At 48.8% G+C, this 15,498-nt stretch overlaps 1 protein-coding gene across 1 annotated transcript; it reads right to left on the reverse strand.

Moving 5' to 3' along the window:
* Positions 1-8,552: 8,552 nt before the first annotated feature.
* On the reverse strand, positions 8,553-10,023 carry LOC147972260 (uncharacterized). Its single transcript, XM_087524277.1, has 2 exons — positions 9,474-10,023; positions 8,553-8,557 (listed from the first exon to the last, which is right to left on the reverse strand). Exons 1-2 carry the CDS (start codon positions 10,021-10,023, stop codon positions 8,553-8,555), a joined length of 555 nt encoding a protein of 184 aa, XP_087380403.1.
* Between the last annotated feature and the right edge of the window lie 5,475 nt (positions 10,024-15,498).

The following is a 15,498-nucleotide window of genomic DNA, read 5'->3' on the forward strand; positions in this document are numbered from 1 at the left end:
CAATCGACTCTGATGCCTATCATGGACTTTGTCGACCCTGAACATATCATATTCCATGAAAAAAGTCCACGCGAAAGCCTACTTAGTCGAGTCGAACGATTAACAACTTGAACACAAGTTGACAAATTCATCGAAATTATTATTTAATTTTGTTTTATACATCACGAACGATGTAATGCATTCATGTGTTTTATTTCAGGAACAAAGAGCCTCAAGACGACTCCTCGTGTCGCCTCGAGCCTCGGGGGCTATCAAGCCAGAATTTATGAAAAAACGGACTTTGTTCGTTACCAAAACACAAGTTCACAGACCACCGGATTGTTAAAGGCCTAAACAAACCCGGCGCTCGGGGGCTACAGATGATATACATACTATTGGAGTTGGAAAAAATTCAGAAAGACTTGGCTAGGGAAGACCCAGCTTGGAGACAGAATCCAGCCTGGGAGGACAACCCGACAACATCAACGTCGACGCTTCGTGACCCGGCAATCTCTTCATCCACATTTCGGCATCCATTACGTCAACGACCCGGAAAAAGCTCCACGTTCAAGGAAGACAAAAGCATCAACAATGAAGACCTTCCGCCCGACTCTTCGAGTCACCCGAAAGCTCGGGGGCTACTGTCGTGGATATGGGACACGGGTATCCTCATGAAGGTAGGCCGCGGCCCATCATGGGAGGTGGCTCACCAGGCCGACTTAAACAGTTTGAATAAGACCTGGATTGCTATCCGTCTTGTAATAGAAAAGAGACTAGTCCTAATCCTACTAGGACTCTACATGTAGGCCGGCCCCTTCAACTTATATAAGGAGGGGCAAGGCTCCCCAGAAGGGACAAGATTAACAAGTCCCCGGATGAAGAAGAATCATTGCGGAAGGATTTTACATCATCGCGAAGGCGAGAAATCAGATCTAATACCCGTCCGAGGTCCAGCGAAGATTAGGGTTGCAACTTGATTCGCTGGCCGGGATTGATTGTACTAAAGCCGCCGTGGGCAAAGTCAGCCGCCGCCCAACTTCATTATCGCGGTCGTTTCAAACGCACGGTGGAGTCCTATTTGGTGCGCCTCCATGACCCAGGATGGGGCCAGGCAAGACCGGGTTCCTCTACGACCTGTGCCCACGATCTCTTTTCGAGTTACCCAGGCAATACACCTGCTCTGAACCGCCATCAAGGCAAGACGCCAGCACCCATTGATGCGGCCATGAGTCATTGTAACCGACCGCGACCCGGACTCGTTCTGCGACCGACTCGACCCGGACACAGATGGTCCAAGAGCTCGGTCTCCTGCTACGACTCGCCTTGGTGAACCACCATGCTCTACCGTCGCTAGTTTGAACCCGTAAGCCGGCCTCTCGGCGCCTCAAACCGCCGCACCCTGAGCGACGACCGCGGGTCTCCACAGCTGCGCCTTTCCAACCCGCTACCAGATCAGCAGCGCCTCGCCGGCCGGCTGCCTTGGGCTGCTGCTCGCCTGTCCGATGTGGCGTACTGCGGCCCGCCGTGTCGACCCTCCATCCAGTTTCCATTGAGCCGCCCCTGTCGCAAGCTGGTATAGTTGCCTCCGGTGTGGGCTTGTCAGGGTCCTCTGAGCCGCCCCTCCGGTCGCGCCGGGTCTGCTGCTGCAAGCCACCCTTCGCCGGTGTGCCTAAGTCACCACCGCGACCCTGCCTCTGCCTTGGGCTGCTATCCCGCGTTGAGCCCCCCCCCCGCGGCCTCACTCGTCGCCCGCGCCTCGCGATGCCAGTCCGTCTTCTCCTGCGCCGCGCCTCACGGCCGGAGCATCGCCAACCTGCCGCACCTTCTAGCCACCACCAGCAAGTCGCCGGTGAATCGCCACCGCCTCAGTATGCCATTGGGCCACTGTGTTAAGCCTCCCTCGCCGGAGCGGCGCTTGCCTCTGCCGTGCATGGCTGCAGCCTTGAGCCGCCGGGTCCCCGTCCTCCGCGGTGCTCCTTCGTCAAGCTGTTGCAACCGCCGCGCCATCCCTCCATGATTTTCCACGTGCCTGCGTCGACGAGCCGCCGCAGTGCCTTTGCCTCCGTCGACCGTTCTGCTGGTCTACGCCTTCGCGGCTTGAAAATCCGGCCCTGCCAGGGACCGTTGCATGGCCTCCACTCCCGCTGCATTGGGCCGCCGTGGCCGGTGTCGAGCTACTCGACCGCGTGGCCGCTTCCGCCCTGGCTTAACGCCTCCGTCTCAAGCACGGCCCGACCACCTTGCTATTACTGCAATCCGCCGTCGCCCTCACACTTGGCCTCTCTTGTGGATGGAGAAACACCTGCCTACCCGAGCTGCAGTCCGGCCCAGCCACCTCAGTTGTTATATGCACAGTCACAAAGATAAGTGGTTACTACTGCTACTACACATGTGATACATGCCGAAGTATCACAAGAGGACAAGTAATTATTGCTAAGTGGAGCTAATGGAAACAAATAGCGTATTTCTTGCAGTACATGCTTCCCTGTTAAACGGGCAAGTTGACGTTTGCCTGGTACCTGAGCATCACCGGGTTATCTACGGACGGTATATACGGATCATCCGTCGTCCAAACAAATCAGGTGTTATCCATCCAAGTTTTGATTTATTAGCATATGTTGTTTTTGTCAAAAGAACAAGTTTATCTTTGCCTTGGTCTGCAATATTGTTTATGCAGGACAATTATTTATAACAAAAAGTGATATTATACCGCGGAGATGGAGGCACGTCAACATCTTTTGGCACAGGTGGTCGTCGTTACTCAACGGGCTCCTGCACCGGCTTACAACGCTGTGACCGTCTCTCGCGGCCGCACCGGCTTACAACGTCATAGCCATCTCTCGCGACTGTACCAGTTTACAACGTCGCGGTCGACTCTCCCGTCCACACCGGTTTAAAAACGCCGTGGCCGACAGATCTGTCAGCACCCGCGGCCGACTCGGTCATGATTGATTTCAGTTTCACCATGGTGATCATCAACTTCGCGGTGATAATTACTGACCTGACGCATCAGGTGAAAACCATCCAGCATATTTTTTGTATATTGCTTTTTATAAAAGAGCAATTACTCCGGTTTGCAAGTTGTCCCATGCAGGATTCAAACCGGTCTATATCACAGTTAATTATGAAGAATCTCAAGCCAACTCCTCAAGTCTCCTTGAGACTCGGGGGCTACAATGACATGATTCGGGAACTCCGGGTAATTGGAGGGAATGATAACCCGGTTCCGAAGGATACCGCCATATTGATGAAAATTGAAAGGCCGTCAGAAAATTGTCAGTTCAAAATAAAGAATGCCGGTTTAAAATCCGGTTCAAGGGAAATCTGTTCTTCCACAAAGCTCTGAAGCTCTCAAATCCAGTTTAAGAATTTCCGATTCAAAAAGATTTAAATCTCTCGCAAGTTCGAGTTCTCAGAAAAATTAAGGGTTGCCAAAAGAACTTGCTGCCATGATGCGCGGTTCAAACTTGGATATCCTGCCTTACGGCTTATCTTATTATGATCACTTGGGGGCTTCCTGCTCATCGAGCATAGATATCAATACCCTCTTGATCGGCGCAATGCCAAAATTTATATGGTCACTTGGGGGCTTCCTGTTCAAACATAGGTCGTATTCGAACCAAAGAGAACATAGCTGTCGATACCCATTTGATTGGCAAACTGCCGAACCTACTTGGGGGCTTCTTGATCGTATCCGAATCATAGCTCAACCCCTTTGGGAATCGACGTGGATCGTATTCGAATCAGCGTTGTTAAACAACTCTCAAGGTCATTTGGGGGCTTCCTGTTCAAACATAGGTCGTATTCGAACCAAAGAGAACATAGCTGTCGATACCCTCTTGATCGGCATCGCCAAAGCCACTGGGGGCTATATGATCGTATTCGAATCTTAGCTTAACCCCTTTGGAACGGTTTACTGATCGTATCCAAATCAGAAGCCTCAAAAAGTTTTATTCTGTCTCTGGTAAAGTTTATTGCAGCCACAATTACTTAACTTGAGTCTTTTTGGGATTATATCTCAAATATATATAAGTGTTTTATGCTTAAACCCAGCTTGACTTTTGACTATAAGTCGCCAGTTTATGACAATCATCATCTATGTGGAAGCATTGGCTTCTAAGGATTGGGTTATCACCCTCACTGCACTGGTTATGTAAGCCGGCAGTACAAATTCAATATCACAGTAGTTATATGTGAGATATTATGACCCGCCCTGGTTTAGACGCTAAGTCGCCAGGGCATATGTTGTTTAAACTCTCTGCAGGATTTGCAGAAATATGACATGTAAATGATTAAGTTCAAGCTCATTACCAAAGTTGATGCTTCAAAATGATTATCCGTTCTGGATTTTTCTCAAAAGGTTATAAGCCGCCGGGTCATGAAAATTCCGGTTTACAATGGAGTATTGAATCGCCATCGGCCAAGAGCCGCCGGGTATTTAAACTCCGGATTTACTTGTCAACAGATAAGGTATTTGAATTCTTTAAAATAGCCAACATGGCTGGATTTTCAATGATGATATTGAATGATTGAGGTTTTCATACCGGATTATATTATTCAAATTTTGAATAGCCAACATGGCTGGATTTCTATTATGATTAGCAATAACCAGTATTATGATTGAGGTTTTCAAAGTCGCTTTAGCGCCATAGCTATTATCTTTATCAATGGGCATGGTTTATTTTACAATGGAGGAAATAGTCCCGAGTCGCTGCAGGCTTATGACCCGGCACTTGGGGGCTACATTATTCAAGTTGAGGTTACATCAAATATGCAAGTCTCATGTCGCTGCAAGCATGCACCATGACACTTGGGCGCTAATGCAAAGTCATTTTTATTGGCCTTATTGAAGACCCGACTCATCCCATTGTAATGAGCCGGCCCTTGGGGGCTACCAATTGCTCCTGTTAAAATTCAAGATACACAAGCCTTATTCCATTATATATTGAAGGATCCACTGCTCAGTTAGTAAAGCATAAAGCTCTTAACCTTGTGGACGTGGGTTCAAGCCCCAGGATGGGGGTTACATCATATGATATTATTTTCAATGAAAAGTCCCAGCTTAGTATTATCTTACTAAGCCGGCCCTTGGGGGCTACACGTTACTGCTCAAATTTACATCATCATATTTACAAAGTTCCTGCTCATTATTACATAATGACCCAACACTTGGGGGCTAATGCATATTGCTCTTTGCTTAAAACAATTCTAGGATGACCCGGCTACACTACTATGACTATAGCCGACTGATGGGGGCTACACAACTGGATTTCATTTAAAGCCATGGTGATAAGTCCCGGCTTATTCATGCTGATTAAACCGGCCCTTGGGGGCTACAGGTATTATGGATATAAGGGAGAAATATCTTCAAATTTTTAGTTTGAGTAAATCAAATTGACCCGGTGTCTGCAAAAATCATAAACCGGCGTCGGCGACAATTATGACTCGGCATCATCTATTTATAACCCGGCAATTTTGGTAATCATAAACCGGCAAGTTTTATATCTCAAGTCGGTTGAATATAAGTTGAATATTTGAAGACCCGGCAATTCAGGTCAGAGTCGGTGTCGTCGATGATGATGTAGTCTTCCGGGCGAATCTCCTTGGGTTCTTCGTCTTCTTCTACTGGTGTGGGGTCTCCCATGAATATTCCGATCTTCTTAATCAGGTTGTCATTCTTCTCCACTAGTACGGTGATTTCCTCCTCATAATCTTCACGTGTAGCCTTGAGTTCTTCCTCCAGTTTCGTGATTCTTGTCATAGCCTTCTTCAGATCTAACATGCCTGAGCACATCTGGTTCTCCTGACATCGAATGTGCTGGTTTAACTCCTGGATAAAAGCTGCGATTGATCTATCCTTCTTGGTGCTGATCATTTCCCAGTGCTCATCTCGGCGCCCACAAATCTGGTAGATAGTATCTGTCGGGGATATACCCCGCGGTATGACCCGGCCAGATGTATAACCCGGCCGGACTTGGCGACTCACTAAGTGACCCGCCCGAGCCTGGCGACTTATGGGTGACCTGGCAAGTGGATCAAAGGAGCGACAAGACCCGGGGGCCCAAGAGGCTCAAGGCCCAGAAGGCCGGCTACGTTATGGTAGGCCGGCTTAAGAGGAAAGGCGTGAGGAATATCTCCTTTACGAGGAAGCAAGACCCGGACTTGTAATCAACTTGTAAGAGAAGATAGACTAATCCTAGTCCTACTAGGACTCCACATGTAACCCGCCCCTCTAACTTATATAAGGAGGGGCAGGGCTCCCCAAAGAGGGACAAGCAAGAAGAAAATAATCTCTAGGGCTAGACACAAAGAGCCGGCTTACCGATAGCTCTCTCATGAGCATAATGAGATCTAGCCACAAACAGCATGTAGGGTTATTACCGGATGATGTTTCCCGGGGCCCGAAGTTGTCTAAATCCTTGTCTTGTGTTGCGTCTCTCGATTCCGCTCAACCCCTCTCAAGCTACCACATAGATGCGTTGGCCTCGCGACTAAGTCCTCATACTAAGGACATCTACCGTGACAATTCCACGACAGTATCCTTGAGATCATTGCGGTAAACTTCTCCAATACGTCCCATGGCGATGTGGGCTGCCATGCTTTTTCCTAGACTCCAGGTTGGTGCATCAAAGGAAAACTCTATGGGCTCGGTGACTGGTGCGAACGTCCTTCCTGGAACTTGAACTTGAATCATCAAACGCTCCTCCTCGGGTAAAGTGGCGTTGTAGGTCTCGGTGAAGCTTGGTACTCCGATGTTCAGGTACTTAGTGACTTCCTTCAGGTGGCGTCCAAAGGGTGTATCTTCATCCGGTTGCGTGAACTTGTTCCTTGCATCCGCCATCCTAAAAGAGTAGAAAAGATGAGGAGTCAGAAATGAGAAGAGTGAGTAGTGATCTAGGGCTTTAGCTTGGTGATCGTGTCGTACAGTCAGCGTGTGCTCTGATATCATCTTGTAGCGACCAAACCTCAAACAGTCTGATCTCTGTGCTTCAGTGTCATCCCTGGATTAGTAATGCTGACACGCACAGTACTTGAAGGATTTATAACAGAGTAGCAATCACACACTTATTTCAACGAGTGTCTCAAAAGAGAAATTATTACAAATAATATGGCTTAAGGCCATCTAATTACGATAACAACGGAAGGTTTGGAAGATAAGTGAGTCCATCAACTCCAACGGCATCATTGAGTATAGAACCACGGCCTAAAGGCACCTTACTCGTCGTCTGAAAAGTCTGCAACATGAACGTTGCAGCCCGAAAACGGGTCAGCACATGGAATATGGTGGCAATGTAGCACATAGAGAGTAATGAACAGAAATAGGCTATACTACATGCATATATGGCTGGTGGAAAGCTCTATGGTTACAGTTTTGCGTAAAGCCAGTTTTTCCCTACTGCAAAGGAATAAATTTTATTTAACTAACATGGTGGTTGTTAAACATTGAGAGCATAGACACCCTCTCAATCCCAATTAAACATCATCATTAAAACCCAACAAAATTAATTAAAGTCACATGATGAGATTCACATGATAATCCAAGTACTAGATACTCAAGACGTCCATAACCAGGGACACGGCTAAGCATGATTAGTTTATACACTCTGCAGAGGTTTGCGCACTTTTCCCCATAAGACTCGATCTCCTCCGTTGGGATTCTTGCACTACATGGTGTTTGAGAAACGTATGACCGAGACATGGTCTTTCAGAAGCGCTAGCACCTTACGATCGGGTAGACCGTTACACCTACTTTCCCCTACATCTGCTAGTCTACCACTATAAGAGTTCGCATGACTTAATCAACTATGCTAGAGCCCATAGTAGCTCATGGCTGCACACGGAAGTTTCTAGTATGAAATAATCTCATGATCCCTTAGAGTCTGGGTGGCGGTCCATAAAGAAAAACAGGCAATCGCTGGAATACCTAGGTGCCTCAATCCACCCAGATGTGTATTAAAGTTGCCACCTTAAATAAACCATTAATTAACAATCTCAAATCTGTCATGGATACACTCACCCAATCCACGTCTACTAGCATAGCATGGCAATATAAGCAAACGTAGAAGTAACTCGCAAGGGTTTGATAATAAAACAAGTAATAGGTACTACCTCATCTATTTTCCCAAAACCCACAATTTAATTAGATCATAATCATGCAATGTTTGAGGATTGATCTAATGCAATAAAACTGGGTTGTAAGAGGTATGATCAAAATGTTATTTGCCTTGCTGATGATCCGTGAAACCTAGAGATTCGAAGTAGCAAGCGGCGCACTCCGGTACTCTATCGCAAACAAACAAGCACACAATAAGCACTCATCTAAAGCACAGGTAAAACTCGAATAAGAGATCTAACCAGAAATTTCAACTTAAGAACTCCGATTTGCAAAAAGAATCAAATCAAACGAAGCAACGAAAGTCAAACATCGAAAGAAATAAGCTTCGTTTACTAATCTGGATCTAAGTCAAATTTTACAGAAGCAAAAACTTGTTTGAGTTGGTTAAACGGAAAGAGGGTTTCGAGACAAAACTCTAGGCACTTGAATCGCCTGATTCCGATGAACGAGCGAAAAATTAAACTAAAATGAAAATCGGATCAGAAATCGCGATCAGAAATAATCGTGGAAAATCCGGGAAAACGAAAAACGACGAACAGGCTAACGAACGAACGTTCGCTGTCTGCAGCTAAATGACGAAAACCATTTGTTAAAACGAACGTACGGACAAACGTCCGCTAAATAAACTAAACCGGGAAAAAAAATAAACCGATCTAAAAAAAAGAAAACGACCACGATTTTTATAAAAAGAAACCGGACGGTTAACCGATGAAGACTGGCGGCGGCGGCTACCTCCGGCGGCGGCGAACTCCGGCGGGGCGGCGGCGGTCGGCGGCGGCGGCTAGGGTTAGGGCGGGGCTGGGTGGCTCGGGCTGGGCTTCCCCGGTTTATAAAGGCCGGCCGGGCTAGAGTCCGGGTCGGGTACGGCCCGGCTAGGTCGGTTCGTTTTTTTTAAATAGTTTCTCGCAGAAAAACAAATAAAAGAAATACTAAACAGACTCCAAAAATCCCGAAATAAATTTTGCCCGACTTCTAAAATCAAGCCGGACAAGGTTAACATTTATTTGGGGGCCTAAATGCAATTTTGAAAAACGCGCATTTTTTCTAAATTCAAATAAAAAAGCGGAAAACTCCAAAATAAAAAATCTTATTTGATTTTTTTATCGAATCCTCAATATTCCTTTAATTTGGGAAAGTCATTTTATTCCCTCTTACTTATTTTTATAATTGGAATTATTGAAGATAAAATAATTAAATCAAATGATCCTATTTTCAAAATTTGATAAAACCCCAAATATGAAAATAACGAAATCCCCAACTCTCTCCATGGGTCCTTGAGTTGCGTAGGATTTCTAGGATCAAGCCAAAATGCAAATAAAATATGATATGCAATGATGATCTATGTATAACATTCCAAATTGAAAATTTGGGATGTTACAGGTGGCGTTCCCAAAGTCCTCGTTGAGGCCGGCCGTGAGGGTGCTGATGAGGAGCTCGTCGCCGACTGTCTCACCGAGATCACGGAGCTCATCGGCAAGCTTTTTGAGGCGCATGCAAAAATCATCGATGGACGAGCCAAGCTGCTGGCACTCATAAAACTCGCCGTCGAGAAGGACCTTGCGCTGTAGTTTGTTGTCGGTGAAGAGGCCGTTGAGCTTAGTCCAGACGGCGTAGGCGTCGTCATCATCATCCACCATCATGTGGAAAAGGTCGCTGGAGATGGTGAGGTAGAACCAGCAGATGATGGTGGAGTCAAGGATCATCCACTCCTCGTCGTAAATCATGAGGATCGAGTCCACGGTGCCGTCGACGTGGCCATGGAGTAGGTACTCGCGAAACACCAAGGAGAAGTACCGCTTCCAAGTGGAGTAGGGTGCAGTGGATTGATCAAGCACCACCGAAACACGCTCGTGGATGTTGAGATAGCGGACCAGGGTGACCTCGGGACCGACGAAGGGGTTGGAAACGGTGGAGGAAGAGGAGCTCATGGCGTGGCATGGGAGGTGGAGGTGGCGCGGGTTGGGGTTAGGGTTTGGGGCGGTGCGGGTTGGGGTGAGGGTTGGGTGGAGGAGGGAGTGCGGAAGCGGGAAAGCAGTGGCAACCGGTGGCAGCGGAGGCTAGAGGAAGGCCGGCGACGGCGGGTGGTGGGCAGGGCAGCGACGACCGGCGGCGGTGGCGGCGGCAAGTGGAAAGGCGGCGGCGGCGGTGGCTAGGGTTAGGTCGGCTGACTTGAGATAGATACCATGTAGAAGATGAAGTAGACTGTGCAAACACAATGCATTGATCGATGCATCAGGCACGTATATATGATGTACAGAGGGGATCACAACCTCACCTATACAGATGAACTAGGAAGTGGACCCCAGACACAATATACACGTACACATATATTCAACACATCGGTTTGTGGAGGATAGAAAAAAATTGGTGGAGTGAGGAGGTGGGACCAGGGCCAACATAATCTAAGTACGAAATGATGAACCTACTCCCCTTTAATAGTAAAAATAAAAGAAATTATATTTGTAATCGAATCCCGCTAAACAATCTTTCTATTTCTTTTGAATAATAATACTACAATAGACAATAGTGCATGAACAAACAAACTACTGATATTTCGATAACTAAACATAAAGAAATTATTTTAATTTGTTCTTCATGGGATTCTGAATGGTGTGTCTGATCGAACTATGTATCTCTTAGAACCATTGGATTTCTACGTAGAGGGAAAGAACCATTCCAGCCTGGAAGATTTCGTTGGAGTGTGACCTCTGAGTGAAACCAGACTCGTTTTTCCAGTCTTCATGTCATATACACAGTAACTGGTAATGCCATCGACAAGCTTTCGGCAGTCGGAGCACCTGCAGGGGGCGGGCCGCCGCATTGCCCGTACCCATGCCCAGTCGCTGCCTAGAACAAACACACGGTTCCCTCCTTGAAAACTCCGGTGATACTGCTCCGACGAGCCTCCCACTGCAAGCGCTCTAGAGCCCGTCGTGCCAACAAATAGGACCTGGTCGCTCATGTCCTTCACCACCGACCATTGGCCCTTATCCAAGTCTACTTCGAATACATGCAAGCTCATCGTATGGTGATCAGTCACCATGTCCAGGATTCTCCAGCGGACCATCATCAGCTTTTGGTTGTCCGACGATGTCACCAGGTAATATTTTGCGTGGGGTGCCCTATGTTCTCCCTTGATGACATGCTCAACTCGACTCTGAGATAGTGCCGCTGCCTCTCTGACGAGAAACTCATGGACGAATAGATCCCTGTTCCAGCCGATAGTAAAGATCTTTCCTTGGTGGATGGTTACATCCATGTAGAAAAAGTCCAGACCATGGTAGTGACCAGCGGACGTGCCGGCCGCATGTGACCATGAAAGCGGCTGCGGCGTGCCCGGCAGGAAACATGCAAAGTTGGGAGCTGGTGCGACGTTGAACGGACCGCCTAGGAACATGGCGACGACGAGTTGATGCGACTGGATGATGATCTTCAACACAGAGCACGAGTTCCGAGGTATGAGATTGCAGATGGCGGTGACATCGTGAGGACGGTTGGCGCGTCGCTTGTAGCGGCATGGGACCTCGATGGCCGGCGTGGCTCCGGCTCCGGAGAATGGGTCATGAAGGAAGCATCTATGGGATGGCCTGTGCTGGTACAGAAGCAAGCTGCCGTAGGAAGCGTGGACGAGGCCATTGCTGGGCGTGGCAAATAGGCGCACCTTGATAGCCGAGTTTGATGACTGTGGGAATGTGTTGTCTTGTCGAGTGCATGATCTAATGCTTGACTTTATTGACGGAACCTGACGAGGGCGGGGAGCTCCCGCATTGCATTAAGAAAAAGAGAATTGGTTCAGTTAATAATGGAAACCGGACCCAAAAACCGTACATGGCACTGTTAATCAAGGGAAACCGGCGAAGACCACACACACCCGACTAGCACTCAAGGAACATCGTCCGAGCCGGATACAAGAGTGCCTAGGCCCAAGACCATCGACAACACAACACACCCAACCAAATCAACCTCTGCAACCTCAAGAACACGCCTGCACCCAGATGTGCACTCGTGCCTAACCTTCAGAAAAATGCTATTACACATTAACCTCCACCAAGGCACGAATTGCCTGGATCGCCGTCGACGTGAGCGGTTTCTTGTACATCCACAAATAAGACTTCATCTTTTTTTGCACATCCTCCTCGGTGACTTTCTTAGATGTCGTTCCCTTTGGTAGCTCCCCAAAAGCCTCCGCCAACCTATATTCAGCACGCTTGGCAGTCGAGATGTTGCAACTTTTGTTCTTCTTATCCAAACGTCCACTACACCTCTCAGAACAAGTAGATGCCCCTTCAATCTGCACATGAATCGGTGTTTCGAGCAAGGACCGCGGCGCTGTGCAACTGAAGCTACTTAGGAACTCATCCAGCAAGGTGGTTGAAGCCGGACCTTGAGGCATGCCAATGTCACCAAGCAGCTCCTCGGACCCGAAGACATCATATTGGTAGTGCCCCCTGAAGAAAGCATCACTGGAGAGGAGACCAAGGGAGGCACCTCTGCAGCCAAGCCAGCAGGCAAAACCACCTCAATCTGCTCCATGTCCTTGCTCACTTTGAATATCTCCTCAACCGTTCCTTGCTCCTCCTCGTGTTGAATCACCATCTTGTGCAAATCTACATCCAAAGTAGGAAAAACATCTGCAGGGAGTGCCATAGTAGCCAGTACCTCGGACGAGCAACCAGCCACACTAATCTCAGTGACACCCTTAGCACAAGCAACAACGAGAGGCGCCTGTTCCTCATGCTCACACCAGGGGGAGGCGGATCCATCGGCGCCGAGGAAGAGAAAGGTCCCCCACTGATCCTCGTAGTCCCACCCTCTCGCACCTCAGGAGACCCATTGATGGCCGGCCAAGAAACAACACTGCCACTGATAGCCTCCAGCCGCTCTAAGAGACTCGAAACCTGAACCGCCCAACCCTGCAGAGCGAACGCCATGTCGCGGAGAGGCTGAATGACCTCCTCAGTACGAGCAGCAGCCAGGGCTTGCACCTCGGTGCGCAGCGCCTCGATCTGAGCTGCAAAGTGGGGTTGGAGCAGCCCCAATTCAGTAGCAATGGAAGACTTGACGAGGTCGGCAAGACCTGAGCAGGGGGATCCGGAGTTGCTACAAGGCGCCTCCTGAACGAGCACAGCCGGAGAGGCAGCAAGGGAGGCCCACGAGCGAAGTCGCGGATCTGGCGGAGGCGCGTGGCAGGGTGGCGCATCCGGTGACCGACGTGGAGAGGCCGCAGGCGAGGGGGAGTGGCGGGTTGAAGCTTGTCTGGCCGGAAGGCGTGTCGGGCACTCCCGCTCGCGGTGGCCAGAGATGCCACAACCCAGGCACCTTATAGGGTCGCGGCAGTCAGCCACGAAGTGCTCCGACGCGAGGCAACGAAAGCAGCGGCCGTACGTTCTCCTCTTGAAGGCGAGGGAGAGACCGACCCCTTTCCTGGGAGATGGAGCAGGCGCCTTCTCCATCCACGAACGACGATGTCCCCCAACCTCCACCCAAGGCTGCTCGGAAGATGCCACAAGTGCCTCGGCGACCAGCTTCGGCGTAGAGTTCGCGGGAAGGCGAGGTGGAGGAGGTGGCAGCAGGAGCTCAGAGCACCCCAGGGAGCAAGGGACGGGAGCCTCCAGCCCTCCAACGGCGGCAGCAAGCGAGGGATCTGGATCTGGATCGGGAGGGGGGCAGGGAGCGGGGGGTGGAGGTGGAGTGGTGGCTGGGAGGGCTGCTGGGGAGAGGGAGGTGGAAGCTGAGGAGGCCATGAGACAAGGATGAGGAGGAGCTCGGGGATCGAATATACACGGCGGTGGCAGCGTCGCGGGAGCTCGCTCTCATGTGGATGGGGGTTCCTAGCTCTCCATATGTCAGTGAGTGAGTATTGCTTGACTTTATCATACAGAAGTCCACAGAAGAAAACTTTTTCACTGTAACTAAGGAATCCCCTGTAATTCATGATCCACATACCATGAAAGGCTCCATGGAAGTTTGCCGATTGTCCCTCCAACTCAGAAATACAGAATGCAATCATGTGCTAGGGAACATTGCTCTGGCCCAAGTTAGGCCAGTTAACTTTTGGGGCCCTGGTCAATGTATGCCTTCTCTCTCGAGGTTTCAACTTGTGCGAGTTCTACATCTTGATGTGTATGATTCCAAGGAAGAGCAATATGATCTGCCTTCGATACGCAGTTTGTTCCTGCTGACATATTTGAGGATCAGAGGTTTGAAGTGTGATGAACTACTAAAACAATTGTAAACACTGAAACATTTGAAGTCATTGGAGATAGTCGGTGGAGGAAATCGTGGAGAGCTGGATGTTCTCTACTTACCCTCGATGTTGTGGCATCTCATTGTTCCTAAAAACTTGGCTTTGTTTGGTGAGATTGGTAGGATGGAAGCCCTTCGTACTCTGCATGAGCCCTTCATTATACATGTGGAGATCTTGAAGGGACTCGGTAATCTGAAGAACTTAAGGGAGTTAAAGCTATATCTCTTTGGATTTAGTGATTTTGAAGATGCCCTACTCCCTTCACTCTGTAGGCTTGACAGCCTTCGATCCCTAACCACTGTTGGGTACACCTTAGGATATGATTGTTTGACTTATTGGAACCCACCTCTGTGCCATCTTCATAGACTGCATGTACTGAACTGCCCCTTCTCCGTGGTCCCCGATTGGATTTTGCAACTCGAAAATCTGAAAAGCTTGGAGATGCAACTTGTATCTTTTTTTTGACGGGCCGAGATGCAACTTGTATCACTGGCAAGGGTTGGTGTCGAGGTTCTTGCCAGTCTGACCTCGCTGGTGCACCTTATACTGCGTGTCAAGGGTAGTGTAAGGGATCATGCTCCCGAAGAAGACGTCGTTGTTGTCCGTGGTGTGACGTTCCCAAACCTCAAGTATCTTGTCTTTGCGCATGAAGTGCCCTGCCTTACATTCGAGGCAAGCGCTACGCCAAGGCTTCAGAACCTGACTATAGAGTGTTGTGCGCAAGCAGTGCGTCAAGCCGATGGTGTACTCAATGGCATCGAGCGCCTAGGGAGCCTCAGGGCATGCAAGGTGCATATTTACAAGTGGGCCAATCTCTTTAGGGAGAGTTTTGATAGGTTTGCTGCTGTGGCACAAGGAGGGGAACACGTATTTCAGGAGGAGGCTCCATACATGCAGGTGCAGAGTCTTCGGGCCGCGATCAGCAAGGCGATCAACAAGCACCCGGGGAATCCCAGTGTAACCATTGTAACTTTTTGATAGTGCAATCAAGCGAAGGAGATGGGAGGAAGCGCCCAAGTCAAAATGGTAGGCAGAAAATCTCCATACTTTTGTGCCGCTTTGTTTTTCTTTTTGTTGTGTGAAACTAAAACATATTACTTAAGCAAATGCAGCACCTGAAATTTTACACACTAGGGCTTTGACAGAACTCCACCAA

This window comes from Triticum urartu, chromosome 5A (assembly GCF_056163025.1).
Source record: "Triticum urartu cultivar PI428250 chromosome 5A, HENAU_Tu73, whole genome shotgun sequence".
Classification (NCBI taxonomy): Eukaryota; Viridiplantae; Streptophyta; class Magnoliopsida; order Poales; family Poaceae; genus Triticum; species Triticum urartu.